Source organism: Puma concolor, chromosome E3, assembly GCF_028749965.1.
Source record: "Puma concolor isolate L17-30 chromosome E3, mPumCon1.1.hap2, whole genome shotgun sequence".
NCBI lineage: Eukaryota > Metazoa > Chordata > Mammalia > Carnivora > Felidae > Puma > Puma concolor.
The window spans coordinates 22,934,529-22,953,313 of record NC_141682.1 but is presented as its reverse complement, the minus strand read 5'-3'; the positions used below and the strand labels follow the sequence as shown (position 1 = coordinate 22,953,313).

At 46.9% G+C, this 18,785-nt stretch overlaps 1 protein-coding gene across 2 annotated transcripts in view; it reads left to right on the top strand.

Moving 5' to 3' along the window:
* Positions 1 to 18,785, top strand: part of SLC5A11 (solute carrier family 5 member 11) — a 48,863-nt gene that overhangs the window by 17,967 nt on the left and 12,111 nt on the right. For both annotated transcript variants that reach the window (XM_086692677.1, XM_086692678.1), the window contains 5 exons: positions 5,317 to 5,421; positions 6,584 to 6,689; positions 9,186 to 9,266; positions 13,029 to 13,234; positions 18,102 to 18,237. In XM_086692677.1, coding sequence (XP_086548803.1) covers positions 5,317 to 5,421; positions 6,584 to 6,689; positions 9,186 to 9,266; positions 13,029 to 13,234; positions 18,102 to 18,237 — 634 coding nt within the window. The remainder of the gene's footprint in view (positions 1 to 5,316; positions 5,422 to 6,583; positions 6,690 to 9,185; positions 9,267 to 13,028; positions 13,235 to 18,101; positions 18,238 to 18,785) is intronic.

Here is an 18,785-nt window from a genome sequence, read left to right as displayed (position 1 = left end):
TAATTTACTTTTGAAAAAACGTATACGGGATCAGGGTTACATATTCTTTCATTAGTTGATGTGTTAATTTTTTTTTTTTTTTTTTTTTGCTGTGTAGTGTTCTGTAGTATGACTACAGCCCGTGTGTCCATGTGTTTGTCCATTCTTTTGTTCGTGGGCATTTAGGTTGTTCCCAGTGTTAGGCTGTGATGGCTAATGCTCCCGTGATCATTTATACAAGTGTCCTGAGGCACGTAAACAGGTGTTTATGGAGAGTGTCTACCTATGAGTGTCTGGGCTATTGGGTATGTTTGTCTGGCTTTGCTACATACTCCCCCAATATCCCCCAGAGTATTTCTATCAGCTTAGAGTCCCAACAGCAGTGTCTGCAAATTCCCTTGGCTCCATTGCTTCACATCCTTGCCAACACTTGCTATTTTCCAACTTTAAAAGTCTTGCTAATCTCAATGCGCTTTTGACTGACAATTCTATTTTTATTTGTTTTGGCCCTTTGGATTTCCTCTTTGGGGAAGTCACTTGTCTGGGGCTTTTGCCAACCTTTTTTAAAATTATTACTAGGTGAGGGGCGCCTGGGTGGCTCAGTCGGTTAAGCGTTCGACTTCGGCTCAGGTTATGGTCTCGCGGTCTGTGAGTTCGAGCCCCGCGTCGGGCTCTGAGCTGTCAGCTCAGAGCCTGGAGCCTGTTTCAAATTCTGGGTCTCCCCTCTCTCTCTGCCCCTCCCCCACTCTTGCTCTGTCTCTGTCAAAAATAAAATAAACATTAAAATAAATAAATAAATAAAATTATTATTAGGTTATAGAGCTTCTTATTGATTTGTAGAGGTTCTTTATATATTCTGGAAACAAGCCCTTGGGGTGGTTTTATGTGTTGCAAATGTATATATCTATCTTTTTCTACTCTGTGGTTTGCCTTTCCAGTCTCTTAATGATGTTTTTAATACGCAGTTCTCAACTGCAGTGTAGTCACATTTATCACTTTTTCCTGTCTTTCATGTTCTGTTTAAAAAATATTTTCCGGGGTGCCTGGGTGGCGCAGTCGGTTAAGCGTCCGACTTCAGCCAGGTCACGATCTCGCGGTCCGTGAGTTTGAGCCCCGCGTCGGGCGCTGGGCTGATGGCTCAGAGCCTGGAGCCTGTTTCCGATTCTGTGTCTCCCTCTCTCTCTGCCCCTCGCCCGTTCATGCTCTGTCTCTCTCTGTCCCAAAAATAAATAAACGTTGAAAAAAAAAATATTTTCCTACTCCAAGGTCATAAAGATATTTTCCTATATTGTCTTTTAGAACTTTTCACATTTAAGTCAATTATCCATGTAATACTGATTTTTGTCCACCGTAGTTTGAGAATGGGATAATGCTAACGCCCCCCATCAGGAAACTTACAGACCAGTTGTATGTGTGATCCGTTCATTCATTCATTCATTGAGGATGCATTTATTGAGCCAAATGTCAGCTGCATGCCAGGTCCCATCAGTTCCCCATCCTCACGTCGTGATGTGACCATTACAATGCTTTCCCTTCTTGCTGGAAATTTCTTTTTCATTCACAGGGAGGTTACCTCCTGTTCATCTGTCAAATCCTACTTTAAGCAATAGTTCCTCCAAAAAGCCCCTCTGACCTCCCTGATGAGGTTAAATTTCCTTCTTCATCATATTGTGGCCTTTGCTGCTTTGCATTAGCTCATGTGGCTATTAAACTCAGATGTCTCCGATAGACTGTGTGCCTCTTCTAGCAAACCAAGCTTTCTCAGTCTCAGGGGGTACTCTGCATTATAGGGTGTTCGCAGCATGCCTGGTCTCTACCAAGTAGATGCTGGCAGCACCCCACACCCCAAATTGTGACAGCCAAGTCGTCTCCAGGCGTTGCCAAACGTTCCCTAGGGAGGTACAAAATCGTCCTCGGTTGAGAACCACTTTCCTAGACTGTGTGCGTCTCCCATTAGATTGTAAGCTCTAGGAGAGTGGGAACCATTTCTGTTCTCTCCTGGAGTTGTGCCTGGTACACAGGAGATGTGCAATTAAATATTGTTGAAATAACTCAGCAGCAGGATCTTTGATGGATTCAGAAGGAAGAACATGAGGAATGAGCTAACACCCAAGAGAAGAGGCACTGGTTAGGGACCAGAAGTCTTGGTCAGATCCCAAAGCATCACCAGAGTTAGCAAGTGAGAGGGCTGTACTGATGAACATTTGGGGCGTCGGAGGTGAATGGGGTCCCGGGGCTGACGAGGCCCAGGTGTGGGTCGGGGAAGTGGGGGCTGGAGCAGAAATGCCATTCTTGCCGGGGCTGAACAGATTGAGACACCATGCAAGGTGTCCCATGTGGGTTCTCTGCATTGTCCCTGTGGCTGCTTCCACACTGGGAAAGGGTCTCCAAGAAAAGGAAGACCTTGAAGGAGCTGGAACCCCCTTGAGTCCTGGGCAGGGCCCTGGGGAAGGCTGGAGGTAGGGGGCGGGGGTTTCAGAGGAAGAGGGAGGAGATTTACATGAGGAGGAAGTATGGCAGTCTGGATGAGATGGGGTGGGGGAGACAGTATGCAGGTCCCGGAAGCCCCTTGCCGTCCTCTGCCCCAGGAAATGGGGGGTCTGGGAGGGAGGGGCCCCACAAGCAGCGAGGCTTCAGGAACTAGGGTGCTCATCCCCCCAGGGCAGCAGTCATTTACTGCATTTATTTCTTATTTTTTATTTTATTTTATTTTTTTTTTGTTAGTAGGCTCCACGTCCAACGTGGACTCGAACTCATGACCCTGAGATCAAGAGTCGCATGTTCTGACTCATGTCAGTCGCATGTCCTGAGCCAGCCAGGCGCCCCTGCATTTACTTCTTTTTAACATTCACCCAGCTACAACCAGAGGGTGGTTCCTGTGCTGCCTGTGGGCCGTCCCTCACCTCTTCGGCTCTGTCTGTCTGTCTGTCTTTCTCAACCTTGCTTGCTGGCAGATTGCCTTTTTAGCTCCTTGACAGCTTAACAGCTGTGGTCACAGACAGTAAATCTGCCAGGGAAGCCTGTTCCTCTCACCTGAACGGACTGAGGCTCTTCGTGTCCTCTCTAATCAGCTGTCACACCATCACCATGGGCACATCCGTTCAGTACTGGTTGAATGTCCCCATGCGTTATTCCTTGATAGAGTGTCAGTGCATGTGCTTCTGGAAAATCTGTTGTGGGTACGTTGCTGCAAAACCAGGGGAAGACATGAGAGTCAGAGTTCCAGATTGTTCTCCGGGGGAGATGGGCAGGAAAGAGAAGCTTTTTTTCTTTTTTCCTATTTGAAAATGCCCATTTATTCCTGGAGTTCTCTTTTTGTTTGTTTGTTTGGCCAATATTTTATTGTGAGAAGACTTTCAAGCATACATCGAAGTGGAAATAATTTTGCACCATACACCCTTGGGTTCTTGAATACCCAGATTACCATTAGCCATTTATAATTCTTATTTATTTATTAAAAATTTTTTTAGGGGCGCCTGGGTGGCGCAGTCGGTTAAGCGTCCGACTTCAGCCAGGTCACGATCTCGCGGTCCGTGGGTTCGAGCCCCGCGTCAGGCTCTGGGCTGATGGCTCAGAGCCTGGAGCCTGTTTCCGATTCTGTGTCTCCCTCTCTCTCTGCCCCTCCCCCGTTCATGCTTTGTCTCTCTCTGTCCCAAAAATAAATAAACCTTGAAAAAAAAATTAAAAAAAATTTTGTTTAATGTTTATTCGTTTTTGAGAGACAGAAAGAGACAGAACGTGAGTGGGGAGGGGCAGAGAGAGAGAGACACAGAATCGGAAGCAGGCTTCAGGCTCTGAGCTGTCAGCACAGAGCCTGACGTGGGGCTCGAACCCAAGAGGTGAGATCATGACCTGAGCAGAAGTCGGATGCTAAACCGACTGAGCCACCCAGGTGCCCCAACTATTTACTATTCTTGAACCGAGTCTAGCCATCTAGTCTTTCCCAGTATCCCTTCACAATCTGACCTCAGAATGGATGGTTTGCCATTCATGAGCTTGTGGTGGGGGAACCTGTTAGTTTTCTCCTCCCTGGGTTAGACTTGGGGATACCCAAGCAGCAACAGCCTGGAGGAGAGGCTGCAAACATTTCTGCAAATATCTTTATAAATGTGTCCTTCCCCATCCAAGATCTAGTACCTCACGGAAGAGCCATTGGTTTGATGTCGCGGTGTCTCAACTGCAAGTCTGGGGCTAGAGTACAGTGAGGGTGAGGAGATTGGGAAAGAACATGCCAAACCCTCAACAGTGGTTTTCAGCAGCACACCCCAGTCACTTGGGTGCCCATATGGTAATGACGTCTGACTTTGGACCACCCAGCCTGGGGCATAGGGAGCCGCCATGATTCAGTGCCCCCCCCCATCTTTCTGCCAACCCTGGAGCCTGCTATTAGAATCCCCTGCTTTTGCTGGTAACCTACCCAAAGGTTTAAATCTTGTTTTAATGTTTATTTTTGAGAGAGAGATACAGAGCATGAAATGGGGAGGGACAGAGAGACAGAGAGAGAGAGAGAGAGAGAGAGAGAGAGAGAGGGAGACACAGAATCTGAAGCAGGCTCCAGGCTCTGAGCTATCAGCACAGAGCCCAATGCAGGGCTCAACCTCACAACATGGGATCATGACCTGATCTGGAGTAGGACAGTTCACCGAGTGAGCCACCCAGGTGCCCCCTGACCAAAGGATTAGAATAGAGCAATTCCCCAAAGTTTGGAACCTGGACGAATGGAGATTCTTGAGATGCTTTTAGGTGTCAGACATGGGACCCCCCCACACTGAGTCACGTGGTGGAGTTATTTCCTTTTCTGTTGTCTTTCACTTGTTTGATGAGCTCAAGGGGAAAGCCTTACATTGGTCCTAGCCTGTCTTCAAGACCAATCCAACACTTCTCCAGCATTGTTTTTCTTTTTTAAATGAGTAGGCTCAGGGCCCAGAGTCTTTAGTACTAGTTGCCAGAAAGGAATAGAAAATAATTGTTTTACTACCCATTGTTTATTTTTGCTGGTTCTCTTAAATTTAGGGTTGATTTTCCATTTATGATGGTGATTTGAAGTTTAGGTAAATGTATTTAACTGTTTAGGTGAGCTGGTTGAAAGGAAAACATTAAGTAATTGATAAGAGATAGCAAACTTTGGGATGGGATTGGTAGTTGGGTACATCCCCCGGCACAGAACCCCAATTCCTCCACACCCCACCCCTCTGCCCCCATTTTCTCCTCCCTTCTTAGGCCTATGATCAAGAAGGCCATTGGTGCTGCTGAGTTTGGGGAGGAGGGAAGGGCCAGTGCCCTGAGACCATGTGCCCAAAGTCAGGTATGTGGTGACCACTGAGCTCTGGCCCCTAGGTCACCACGATGCCAGAATACCTGAGGAAACGCTTTGGTGGCAACAGGATCCCCATCATCTTGGCTGTGCTCTACCTGTTTATCTACATCTTCACCAAGATCTCGGTAAGGTGGGGACATAGCCCAGCCGTGTACCTGTGGCGTGGTGAGAAGATCAACTACAGCCACTTGTTGGGAGTGTGTCCTGTCTGTGCACTTCCTCCTCCTGTTGGGCAGGCTTCCGGGAGGTTAGCAGAGGGTAGGAGGGGTGGGAGGGAGAGAGCAAGCATGGGCAGAAGAAGTCGGGAGAAGTTTCTGCCAAAGGTTCTCTGGCAACATCTCTAGATGGTGCAGGTCACCCCTTGGGTGGAGCGGTCATATTCCTCCTGGGATTAGACAATGATCAGCTATTAATCAGATGGGTTGAGGGCATTGAGCCTGCTCCACCTTGAACTTTGGTTGGATGGGCCAGTCTCTAGAAAGAGGCCAAGAGCAGATGCGTTGCAGCCTCTGGGTCTGCCTGTGACTCAGCTGATGCTGTCTCCACTTCCAGTTGGGGCTGAGGAGAGCCTGTCTCTTGTGAGGAGAGTGCAGGGGGTGCAGAGGAATTCCATTCAATCCAAACAACAATAACTGAGTCCATGCCAGCTGCAGGCTTGAAAGACAGACGTCGGATGACAGCATCCTTTCAGAATTCTGCCTCTGGGTCTGGTGGAAAGCTACAGATGTGGGGAAGCCGTCACCAGGGAAGTCATGACCAAGGAGGATTACAAACTAGAGAAAGGGGACTGGTGTTCCCGATGGATGGACTAGAGCAAGCAAAACATTGGCGACATGGATGGGCATAGCTTGTTAGGGAAGCAGGGAAGGAGTGAGTGAGGGAAATGAGGCCAAGGGTCAAGCAGACCATGAAGCCTGGCATGCAACTCTAACTTATTTACATAGACGTTATCTTGGGGGCAGTGGGTGCCACGGAAGAATTTTAATGGGCAGGAGAGGGATGATATGCTCATGTCGGTATTTGGTAAAGGTTGCAAAGTGGAGAATGGAGGCTAGAAAGACCAGGAGTAGCAGCAGGAGGGCCATTGAGGAGGTTGTCGTATTAGCCCAGTGAATGGGTCTCAAATGTACTTGCCCAAGGGTCCCAGTTTGAGACCTCTGATACAGGAAGAGGTGGCTGAAGAAAGCACAGTGTAGGACTCTTCTGTTTGCTGGAATCCAGTCTTAGGGGAACTTGTGCTGAAAATGTCCATCCATTCATTCATCCGTGAACTTCATGTCTCTACAGGTGGACATGTATGCGGGTGCCATCTTTATTCAGCAGTCTCTGCACCTGGATCTCTACCTGGCCATAGTTGGGCTGTTGGCCATCACAGCTCTGTACACCGTTGCAGGTGTGTCTGAACGAGAGGTGATGCCTGAGAGGCCGTGGGCCACCCCCGCCCCCTTCTTTTCCTGGCCCATCTTCTGATGTTCTAGTGTGTTAAAACCATCCATTCATTACACCTCAATCAATGACCCCAGATAATATGGTGTCTCTTGGCCATTGTCCAAGGGAAGAGGGCTTCCCGATTAGAGGGAGGATTGAAAAATGCACCACAATTGCATCAAGCTATTTTCCATTTATTTACTGCAGAATTATTTATTGAAAACTGAGTGATGCTCATGTCTATTCACATGCACTCTGCAAAGTGAGATTGTCAGCAACTGTAATCTCGGAGAATAATCTTCATCTTCTGCTCCAGCTCACCCTTCTCTGCTTCCTCTTCGTATAATATAACTCATTCCACAAATATGTCTGGATATCACCTACATGTGCTAGACATCGTGCTAGGAAATGAGGTAGAGCAGTAGACAAAACAGGCAAAATCTTTACCCCAAAGGAACTTATATTCTAATAGGGATGGGGAGACAGACAATGAACAAGGAAACCAATAAATCATATCAGGATGTATTGTTATAATCTGATAAGTGCTGTGAAGGAAGTTCCACGCAGGGTGAGGTGGGGAGTGACGGGTAAGGAAAGGTTTTTTATTATTATTGTTTTTTTACATAGCATGTTCAGAGAAGGCCTTTCTAAGGTGACATCTGAACCGCATTTAAATGAAAGGAAGGAAACTTTAAAGAGAAGGACAGAGGAAGAGAAGACCAGGCTAGGAGAAGGGCACATGTAAAGACTCATGCTTTGTTTGGGGAACAGAAAGGCGGTCAATGTGGCTGACGCTGAATGAGCAGATGGCTCAAGCTGCGACCTGCTAACCTCCAGGGGGGCCACTCCCACCAGCCAGAGACGGATTGCCACCCGCCCCTCCCCGCCCCCGTGTGGCTCAGCAGCCCGGGGGATGGGGGAAAGGCCAGCAACCAGTGCCTTGAGGGAAATGAAAGATGAAATGAGCCTGGATTTTGCTCCGAGGGCTGTGGAAACACCACGGGAGGCTCTAAGCTCAAAAGCGGTCAAATCAGACCTATGCAAAGGCCCCTGAAGGATCTCTCAGAGCGTTCCGCACTAATGGAAGCTGTGTGCCTGGAGCCCAGGGAAAGGGAAGGGCTAGTCCCAATAGCCAATTTACCTTTGTTTCCTGGTCTGCGTGTCCCATTAGACTGTAATCTCCATGAGGACAGGGAACATGCTTTTTGCTTGCTTCTCTATCCCTACCATGGAGAGCTAGGTAGGGCACTCACCAGATATTTGGTGAACAATTGAATAAAATACTAAACAGAGTGCATGGCACATGATAAATTGTTCAGTGAACATCAGTATAGAAACGATGGCGGGTTTCAGTGGCACCCAGCTTCAGGATCACTGCACTCAGGCAGCAGAGAGTTGGGACAAGAGTCTAGGCTGGGTGTCTCCCTGTTTGTGACAGGGCCCTATTCCTGCTGGCCAGGAAGGAGGAGGCATTGTAGAGAACCCCACACCTCTGCCCATGTTTTTTATTGCATGCTGACTTTGCCCACTCAGAAAACATGCTCAGATCAGATAAACATCCCTTTCCCTTTGGGAAGAAGGAGGTATAGTATAAGGAAGACACTAGAAAGATGGCCTTGGCCAGATAGATTTGCTGCCATTATTGTCATTACCAAGACTGTGCTAGGGGGCAAAAGTAAGAAGAATTCAGAGGCCAACCACAGGAGCCTGCTCAGGAAGCCTGTTAGGGCTCTGAATACCTAGTACTCATATCCTTTTTCCAGGGTTAAAAATAAAGCTGTTCAGAGCTTGGGGACTACAGCCCATGCATCACTTCCTGAATCAGTTAGAAATTACTGTGTAATGAACCACCCACAGATATAAGAACTTAAAACAATGGTCTTAAGCAAGAGCAGAAGCTTCAGGGCCCTTGAGGGCTAGGCTTAGGCCTGCACAGTAGCACTCCCCCATATTCTGTTGGTTGAAGCAAGTCATTTGGCCAAGCCCATAGTTAAGACATAGAGAAATCAGCTTTATTTACATCAACATGAAAAGCAGGAGTACCTGGGTGGCTCAGTTGGTTAAACATTCGGCTTTGGCTCAGGTCATGATCTCACAATCCATGAGTTCGAGCCCCGCGTCAGGCTCTGCTGACAGCTCAGGGCCTGGAGCCTGCTTCGGATTCTGTGTCTCTCTCTGCCCCTCTCCAATTCATGCTGTCTCTCTCTCTCTCTCTCTCTCACTCTCTCTCTCTCTCTCTCTTTTTCTCTGTCTCTCAAAAACAAACATTAAAAAAAAAAAAAAAACATGAAAAGGAGCAGGAAAGCCACAAGGCAACATGGGCCTGTGCCCAGGAAGGAGGTCTTGTGGCCATCTTTGCAAACAACACTAAGAAATCTCAGGTCTTGAGCTTCCAGATTCTCTCTGTTAACCCAGGGTGTCCGACCCTCATCTCCATGCTTATCCCCACCCCCACCCCCAGGTGGCCTGGCTGCTGTGATCTACACGGATGCCCTGCAGACTCTGATCATGCTTATAGGAGCACTCATCCTGATGGGCTACAGTAAGTGGGGCCCCAGGGTCACTTGGGTGGGTGAAAGGCCCTCTCTCAGGAAGGGACATCTGCTCTCATCACAGGGCTCAGCAAACCCAGCTGTCAAAAGCATACACCTGGGGCATTCCGTCATGGGTGATTTCCTTGAGACATGGTTGTTTTAGCTGGAAGAGAACTGAACTTATGGAAATTTACTGGTTTTTTTGTTTTTCAAGTTTATCCATTATTTTGAGAAAGAGAAAGCACCGGGGGGTGGGGGTGGGGGTGGGAAAGGGCAGAGAGAGAGAGGGAGAGAGAATCGCAAGCAGGCTCTGCACTGTCAGCACAGAGCCGACGCGGGGCTCCGACTCACGAACCGGGACATCATGACCTGAGCTGAAGTCAGACGCTTAACCAACTGAGCCACCCAGGCGCCCCGGAAGTTTACTGATTTTTAGGTAAAAATGAATAGTTCCTCCTATATTGAGAGGGAAAAATGATTAATAAATAAAAGGGACAGAGGGACAAAATTCTTCTTACAGAAGAATTCCAATTAATAAATGCAGACAGAGGGAGAGAAATAGAAAATCAACATGAGGGCACCACAATGATAATTGGAGGCAAGATTCAACAGTAAATGCTCAAGTTACCAGGGATTTTTGCATGATCTCAGTTACCACGTCCAAGATACTCACTAATCACAAAGGGGAAAATAGTCGCTTTACTGTGGGGCAACCTGGCATGCACCATTGTAGGTAAGTGATCGCAGTCAATGTCGCCAGGAATAGGACATATTGATATGTAGCTGCTCATAGGGTGAGAGGGACATAACGGAGCCTCTGTGCCATGCTTACCAAAACCACATAACCTCAATGTTATTGAGGAATAAACATCAGACATCCGATGAAGAATCATTTTACAAGATTCCTAACCAGTTCCTCAAGAGTGTCAAAGTCACAAGAAATAAGGACTCAGGAATTGTCTAGGAACAGGGGTCGAGGAGATACGAGTTTTATCATAGCATTGTGCCTTTCTGCACACTTCAAATTGTGTTTATGTGTGGCTTTCGTCTTTTAAGCAAAACTTTAAGGAAGTAATTATGGAATAATTGTTTCACAACATGAACAAAAATTGCTCATTAACTTTAACAAATGTTTTGGACCCTCATGAAGAAGAAAACTTCACTGGTATACCGTATGTGAAGAGGAAATACAGGGGCGCCTGGGTGGCTCAGCCGGTTAAGCGTCTGGCTTCAGCTCAGGTCATGATCTCACGGTTCGTGAGTTTGAGCCCTGAGTCAGGCTCTGGACTGACAGCTCAGAGCCTGGAACCTGCTTGGGATTCTATGTCTCCCTCCCTCTCTGTCTCTCCCCAACTCTTGGTCTCTCTCAAAAATAAATAAACTTTTTTTTTTTTTTTTTAAAGAGGAAATACAAATGAGTAACAAATACATGAAGGACAATTGTCAGCTGTATTAGAAAAATGGTCGATGTGGTCACTGTCATAAATACCAAACCTTTGAACCTCCCAGGGCTTCACGAGCTGCTTATGACAGGTTTCAGATGCAAAGAGACCCAAAATGTAGATCTTCCCAAGGTCTGTCATTCTTCGCAACACCTCTAGACCTTTCTCCACAAAAGTATGGGTTCTCAGTGGGGAAGTTCCATTACTTAATCCATTACAGTCGGGCAGGAAAGAGATTACAGATCAGCCCTCTGTAATCTTCATCAATCTGCTTTATTAGATGTTCTCCCAAGGGATCTGCAGAGATTCACATGTTGAAAACTAACTGGCCATATATGTGTGGGTTAATTTCCGTGTCCTCAATTCCGTCGCATTGGTCTGTGTGTCTTTTTATGCCAACACCATATGGATTTGGTTCCTACAGCTTTATAATAAGCTTGAAATCAGGAAGCATGATGCCTCCCACCTTGTTCTCCTTTCTCAATGTTGCTTTGGGTATCTGGGTCTTTTGTGGCTCCATATGAATTTTAGGATGATTTTTTTTTTTCTATTTCTGTGAGGAAAGCCATTGAAGTTTTGATAGGGATTCCACTGATTTTGTAGATTGCAGGGCACCTGGCTGGCTCAGTTGTCAGAGAATGCGACTGTTGATCTCAGGCTCGTGGGTTCAAGCTTCACGTTGGGCATAGGGCTTATTAAGAAAAGAAAAAGAATCTGTAGATCTCATTGGGGGGTGTGGACATGCTGATAATATTAATTCTTTTTTTTTTAATGTTTATTTTTACTTTTGAGACAGAGAGAGAGCATGAACGGGAGAGGGGCAGAGAGAGAGGGAGACACAGAATCCGAAGCAGCTCCAGGCTCCGAGCTGTCAGCACAGAGCCCGATGTGGGGCTTGAACCCATGAGCTGTGAGATCGTGACCTGAGCTGAAGTCGGACGCTTAACCGACTGAGCCACCCAGGCGCCCCGATAATATTAATTCTTCTAATCCATGAACACAATATCTGCCCATTTATTTGTGTTTTCCTTAATTTCTTTCATCAGTGTGTTATAGTTTTCAGTGCACAGACACTTCATCTTCTTGGTTACAATTGTTCCTATTTTTTTTTTTTTATCCTCTGTGATGCAGTTGTAAACAGGGTTTTCTTAATTTCTCCTTTCAATTATTTGTTAGTGTATAGAAACACAACTGATTTTTGTATGTTGGTTTTTGTATCTGCAACTTTACTGAATTCATTTAAAAATTTTTTTTGAATGTTTATTTTTCAGAGAGAGACAGCACAAGTCTCTCTCAAAAAAAAAAAAAAGAAGAAAAAAGAACCTTACAATATTACACTCCCAAATCCTCTCTTCTGTCTTTTATTGTTGCCATACATTTACAGATGTTTTAAACCCCAATACAATGCTACAAGTTTTGCTTTAGACAGTCAGTTGTCTTTTAGAGTGATTAAAAAGAAAAAGCCTTTTTTTTAAAAAGCTATTTATATTAACCTTCATTTTAACTAACCCCATGTTGGGTGTAGACATTACTTGAAAACAAAATCTTAAAAATAAATAAATTGTTATTACACACACTGCTGGTTCTTACTGTTTAATGGAGCAAATATGTAAATTATTGAGTCACAATTTTTATGTTTCAATGATTGTCTTCAGTATATCTGTTTCCTTTACAGTCTTATGTATTTTGTATTATGTTATTAATATTTTTTTTAATTTTTTTTTCAACGTTTATTTATTTTTGGGACAGAGAGAGACAGAGCATGAACGGGGGAGGAGCAGAGAGAGAGGGAGACACAGAATCGGAAACAGGCTCCAGGCTCTGAGCCATCAGCCCAGAGCCTGATGCGGGGCTCGAACTCACGGACCGTGAGATCGTGACCTGGCTGAAGTCGGACGCTTAACCGACTGCGCCACCCAGGCGCCCCGATGTTATTAATATTTTTTAATGTTTATTCATTTTTGAGGGGGGGGGGGAGAGAGCACCAGGAGGGGAGGGGCAGGCAGAGAGGGAGACACAGAATCCAAAGCAGGCTCCGGGCTCTCAGCTGTCAGCACAGAGCCGACGCAGGGTGAGATCATGACCTGAGCTGAGGTCAGATGCTTTACTGACTGAGCCACCCAGGCACCCCTGATTATTAATATTTTGAGAAGCAATACATAATCACTACCAAAGGCATATAAAAAAAGTTAAGAACCTTGAAGGCGACTAACCTTCCTGAGTAGCTCTGCTCTAAGTAGGATTTCACCCATCTCCTACCATCCCCTTAACCGCTTGGTGTGGATTGCTCTGAGTTTCTGGACAATTTGCTATTCCTCTGAACTCTAGGTTTTGCTGCAGTCGGAGGGATGGAAGGCCTAAAGGAGAAGTACTTCTTGGCCCTGGCTAGCAACCGGAGTGAGAACAGCAGCTGCGGACTGCCCCGAGATGACGCCTTCCATATTTTCAGAGACCCACTGACATCCGATCTCCCGTGGCCCGGGATCCTATTTGGAATGTCCATCCCGTCCCTCTGGTACTGGTGCACGGATCAGGTACAGACCAGCGGGCTGAGCGAGCGCCCTCCGGGAGGCTTCTTTCCTTGGGGGGCCGGAGACTCCGGGTTTTTCTTCCCTCCATCTGCTTTTGTTTGCATTCCCCGCCCCCTTGCCCCCAAGCTCGACTACTTCCTCTCTACATCTGTGTGTTGTTTTACCTCTTGAGCTTGCTCATGTAGGGGCAAATCCAAAGCTACTAATATTTGCAAAGGGGAACTCTTTTCTTTTTGAGAGAGAGAAACAGAGGGTGTAAGTGTGCAAGGGGCAGAGAGAGAGAGGAGAGAAAATCACATGAGGGGCAGAGGGAGAAAGAGAAGTGGGGTTCCCCCGAAGCAGGGCACAAGCTTACCCAAGGTGGGACTTGAACTCACAAACCGTGAGATCATGACCTGAGCCAAAGTCAGATGCTTAACGACTGAGCCACCCAGGTGCCCCTCTTTTTTTTTTTTTTTTTAAGTTTATTTATTTATTTTGAGAGAGAGAGAGAGAGAGAGAGAATCCCAAGCAGGCTCTGCACCATCAGTGCAGAGCCTGATGTGGGACTCAAAACCATGAACCACAAGATCATGACCTGAGCTGAAACTGAGAGTTGGTCACTCAACTGACTGAGCCACCCAGGTGCCCACGAAGGGGAACTCTTAATACATCCTGCTAATGTCGGGAAAGATCCACTAAGCAAAACAGATGATATATTTCAAAAGGAGATTAAAATTGATAGTGGGCCTCATTTGCTCAACAAATACTGGGTGTCCTCTGTGTACCAGGCACTTGGAAATCATGAGCAAACAAATCAGACAGGGCTCTCGCCTCTCCCGGAGGTCACCTTCTTCTAGTGGGGGGGTAGACAGACAGTATATCTACTTAAGCAAATTGTGTGGAATATTTAAAGGTGATATATATCTTTTTTTTTTTTTAAAGCAGGGTAGGGAAACAGGAGTTGAGTGTGGGAGTGCAGTTCAAAATAGAGTGGTGGTATGGGTTCCTGGGTGGCTGAGTGGGTTAAGCATCCAACTTTGGTTCAGGTCATGATGTCACGGTTCGTGGGTTCAAGCCTCACATTGGGCTCTCTACTGTCAGCACAGAGCCTGCTTCCAATCCTCTGTCCCCTCTCTCTGACCTTCCCCCACTCACACTCTCTCAAATAAATACACATTTAAAAAATTAAAAATAAATTAAAATTTTATTTATTTAAAAAATTCTTTTAATTTATTTTTGAGACAGAGACAGAGCATGAACGGGGGAGGTTCAGAGAGAGAGAGGGAGACACAGAATCTGAAACTGGCTCCAGGCTCTGAGCTGTCAGCACAGAGCCCGACACGGGGCCTGAACTCACGAACCTCGAGATCATGACCTGAGCTGAAGTAGGACGCTCAACCGACTGAGCCACCCAGGCGCCCCTAAAAATTTATTTTTTAAATGTGTATTTATTTTTGAGAGAGAGAGAGAGAGAGAGAGACCGTGATTGGGGAAGGGGCAGAGAGAGAGGGAGACACAGAATCCAAAGCAGGCTTCAGGCGCCCCATAAAAATAAATTAAAAATTTTTTAAAAGGGCAGTGGACGGGGTGCCTGGGTGGCGCAGTCGGTTAAGCGTCCGACTTCAGCCAGGTCACGATCTCGCGGTCCGGGAGTTCAAGCCCCGCGTCGGGCTCTGGGCTGATGGCTCAGAGCCTGGAGCCTGTTTCCGATTCTGTGTCTCCCTCTCTCTCTGCCCCTCCCCCGTTCATGCTCTGTCTCTCTCTGTCCCAAAAATAAATAAACGTTGAAAAAAAAAATTTAAAAAAATAAATAAATAAATAAAAGGGCAGTGGTGGAACATGCAACTCTTAATCTCAGGGTTGAGTTCACGCCCCACACTGGGTGTAGAGATTAAAAATATGTATTAAAAAATAAATAAAATAGGGTGGCAAGGGGAGGTAGGACCAAGAAGTGACCCTTGGAAGCACAGGCTTCGAAGGAGAGGAGCAGGGCTCCCAGCAATAGGTGGGGAACAGAGTGTGCAGCAGAGGCAACAGCCAGTGCAAAGGAGAAACAAATAAGGTACAAGGCAGCACAGGATGCATAATAAGCCCTTGTGTTAACAGAGTGTGGATAGAATCAATGTTCACATTTCTTATATTTGCACAAAGGAGCCCGGATGCATGTAGGTAAAAGAAAGAAGAGGGCTCATGGGCAGGGAGACAGGGCAGTCGCGCCAGGTTGGACGGAAGTTGTTTCCTGCTGTATACCTGTTAGTACTTTGTCAAGATTTAAGCCCCGTGAATCAAAATGCCTCTCCTGTTGAAGACGAGAGACCTGTGTGCCATCTTGGCAGCCGTACTGCAGAGTCAGGGCTGATGGAAGTTTAACCGAAGTAACGATCATGGAGTAGGGCCGCGGAATGTATGCCGATCAACACTGCAGGAAAAGGAGGCCGGGTCCCCCCATGGGCCGCGACTCCTCTGCGCCCGGGGCAGTGGTGGGCGCAGCGCACGTGTACCGCCCCCCTCTAAGAAGGAGCCCGTCCTTGGCAAATCTTCTCCCCCTCAGCCCATCTCAGGTAGAGGAGACCTTGGGACACAGCGCAGATCTAGGTTAACAGCATGAGCTTTGAACTTCACAGGCCTGGGAGCACCTGGGTGGCTCAGTCGGTTGAGCATCCGGTTTCGGCTCGGGGTGTGAGTTTCAGCCTGGCGTCCGGCTCTGCACTGACAGCGCGGAGCCTGCTTGGATCCCCCGTCCCCCTCCCTCTCTGCCCCTCCCCCACCTCAAAGATAAACATGAAAAAAAGCAAACTTACCAGGCCTGGAATTAAGTTCAGTGGGGGTAACCTTGGCATCCTAACATCTTGTTTCCTCATCTGTTAAGTGGGGTTACTAATGGTTACAGAAGAGGAAAGCATGAGGAATTTGGTCATAGTCCTTTTGTTGGAGAGACAGCTAATACACCATTAAAAACATTTATAGGTTTGCTATGGTTTATGTTACTATTTTTTTTTTTTTAAGTAGGCTCCATGCCCAGTGTGGGGCTTAAACTCATAATGTTGAGATGGAGAATTGCAAAGGGGAGCCTTGTGTGGCTCAGTTGGTTAAGTGTCTGGATTCAGCTCAGGTCATGATCTCACAAGCTTGTGGGTTCAAACCCCATGTTGGGCTCTGTGCGGATGGCTCAGAGCCTGGAGCCTGCTTTGGATTCTCTCTGCGCCTCTCTCTGCCCCTCCCCTACTCACGCTCTGTCTCTCTCCCTCAAATAAACGTTTTTAAAAAATTAAAAAAAAAAAAAGAATCACATGTTCTACCCACTGAGCCAGCCACACGCCCCTGTTAACTGCTCTTCACACAGTATGAATTTGTGCAAATATTTCCTTGAGATTCCTCACGCCCTTCTTAGTTGAGATTGCAGCATGCACCCTTTGAAAGCCACCTCCAACCCACCTTGCATGGTTCAGGAGCCTGGGGACGTAGTCACAGGGGACTCTGTCTCCTTCCAAATGCCAGGCAGGGCAAGAGGGCCTAGAAACCCAAGCGCTCCTTGACGCTGTGACTCTGGTTTTGACCACACAGTATTGCTGCTGACCTAGATTCTGTAGAGTCTTCTGACTTGCTTGGTTCACTGTGCTGGTGCTGCCCTAGGGAACGCACAGCCCTCTGTCTAGGCTACTTTTATTTTATTTATTTTTTTTTTTCAACGTTTATTTATTTTTGGGACAGAGAGAGACAGAGCATGAACGGGCGAGGGGCAGAGAGAGAGGGAGACACAGAATCGGAAACAGGCTCCAGACTCTGAGCCATCAGCCCAGAGCCCGACGCGGGGCTCGAACTCACGGACCGTGAGATCGTGACCTGGTTGAAGTCGGACGCTTAACCGACTGCGCCACCCAGGCGCCCCTGTCTAGGCTACTTTTAGAACAGGACATGGGTAAAGCAGCATTCACAATTCACAAAGAATGTTCCAGATCTTCCTGGGTAGAGACTGAGAAGGTAAGTAACAGTAGACAATTATGATGGCATTTAAACATTTCCTGATGCTGATCCAGGCCCTGATCTAACCATTCGGTGAATTAATTCCTTTTCATACCAGTCCTATGAACTGTGGTTCCATGACTTGGGCCTGGGGGTGTGCTCTGTCTCTCTCTCAAAAAAAATTTTTTTAATTTAAAAAAAAATTGTTTTTAGCGTTTATTCATTGTTGAGAGACAGAGAGACAAAGCAAGAGTGGGGGAGGGGCAGAGAGGGAAGGAGACAGGAGACACAGAATCGGAAGTGGGCTCCAGGCTCCGAGCTGTCCGCACAGAGCCCGACACAGGGCTCGAACTCACAAACCATGAGATCATGACCTGCGCTGAAGTCGGACACTTAACCGACTGAGCTACCCAGGCGCCCGTCTCTCAAAAATTTTTTAATGTTTATTTATTTTTGAGAGAGGGAGAGGCAGAGCATGAGTAGGGGAGGGGCAGAGAGGGAGAGGGAGACACAGAATGCGAAGTCAGCACAGACCCAACACGGGGCTTGAACCACGAACCATGAGATCATGACCTGAGCTGAAGTCGGATACTTAGAGAAGTTCCATGGGAAGTTGTAACTGGCCCACCTTGGATTTGTACTTGTCCTTAACTGAAAATGGTAGCCAGAGAAATAGAGTAACTCTGTGGAGAAATCTAATTGGCCAGCGGCAATCCCAGGATAAAGGAGTGGGGAGGGAACAGAATGGGATTCCTGGCTTCCCGAACTGTTCAATGGGTATTGGAGATAGGGAAGCAATGCTTCCTCTGAGGGAAGCCAGGCAAACCAAGATCCTAAGTCCTTGACACGTACTCAGGAGCTGTGCACACTTAGTTTGCCATTACAGAGAGCCACCTCAGCTCCCAACCACCCCACTGTTTTCCAGGTGATTGTTCAGCGGTCTCTGGCTGCCAAGAACCTGTCCCATGCCAAAGGAGGCTCTCTGATGGCTGCCTACCTGAAGGTGCTTCCTCTCTTCATGATGGTATTCCCTGGAATGGTCAGTCGTGTCCTCTTCCCAGGTGAGAAGACAGTGGGGAGTAGAGGCCATCTGTCTTTGAGTTTCAGGCCCTGTGACATGTTCTAAATGTATGACTGCCATCATAGAATGTGATTGGAGTCCCTGCAGAGTGATTTTGACTGAGGTATCTCCATCCGGACATTTGACTCTATACTGTTTCCCAACAGGGGTGCAACAGGAACGTCTAGTGTATGTCCAATCGAGGGGTGACCCGTGTGTATTTTTTTGAAGCCACAAACTGAGCTAAGACCTTGTGGTTCCAGATGTCAGTTTCCTAAAGACTAATGTGAGAGTTCCTCTTAATGCTTTAGTGTTTCCGCTCCATTTGGTCATTTTGGCCCAGTGGCCAAATAACTTTGGGGGTATTTAACAAAAATCAGGGATATCATAGCCTCTAGAATATTTGCCTTAGAAAAGTTTTTTCAGTCTGGTAAAGTGATGACATTTGCACTGTGTGGATAAACAGGACTGGGGGGAGGGTGTAATCGGGAGTCACTGTGATGTCAGGAATGGCTGATCTGTATGGAGGAAAGTTCCTCTTTTTCCATA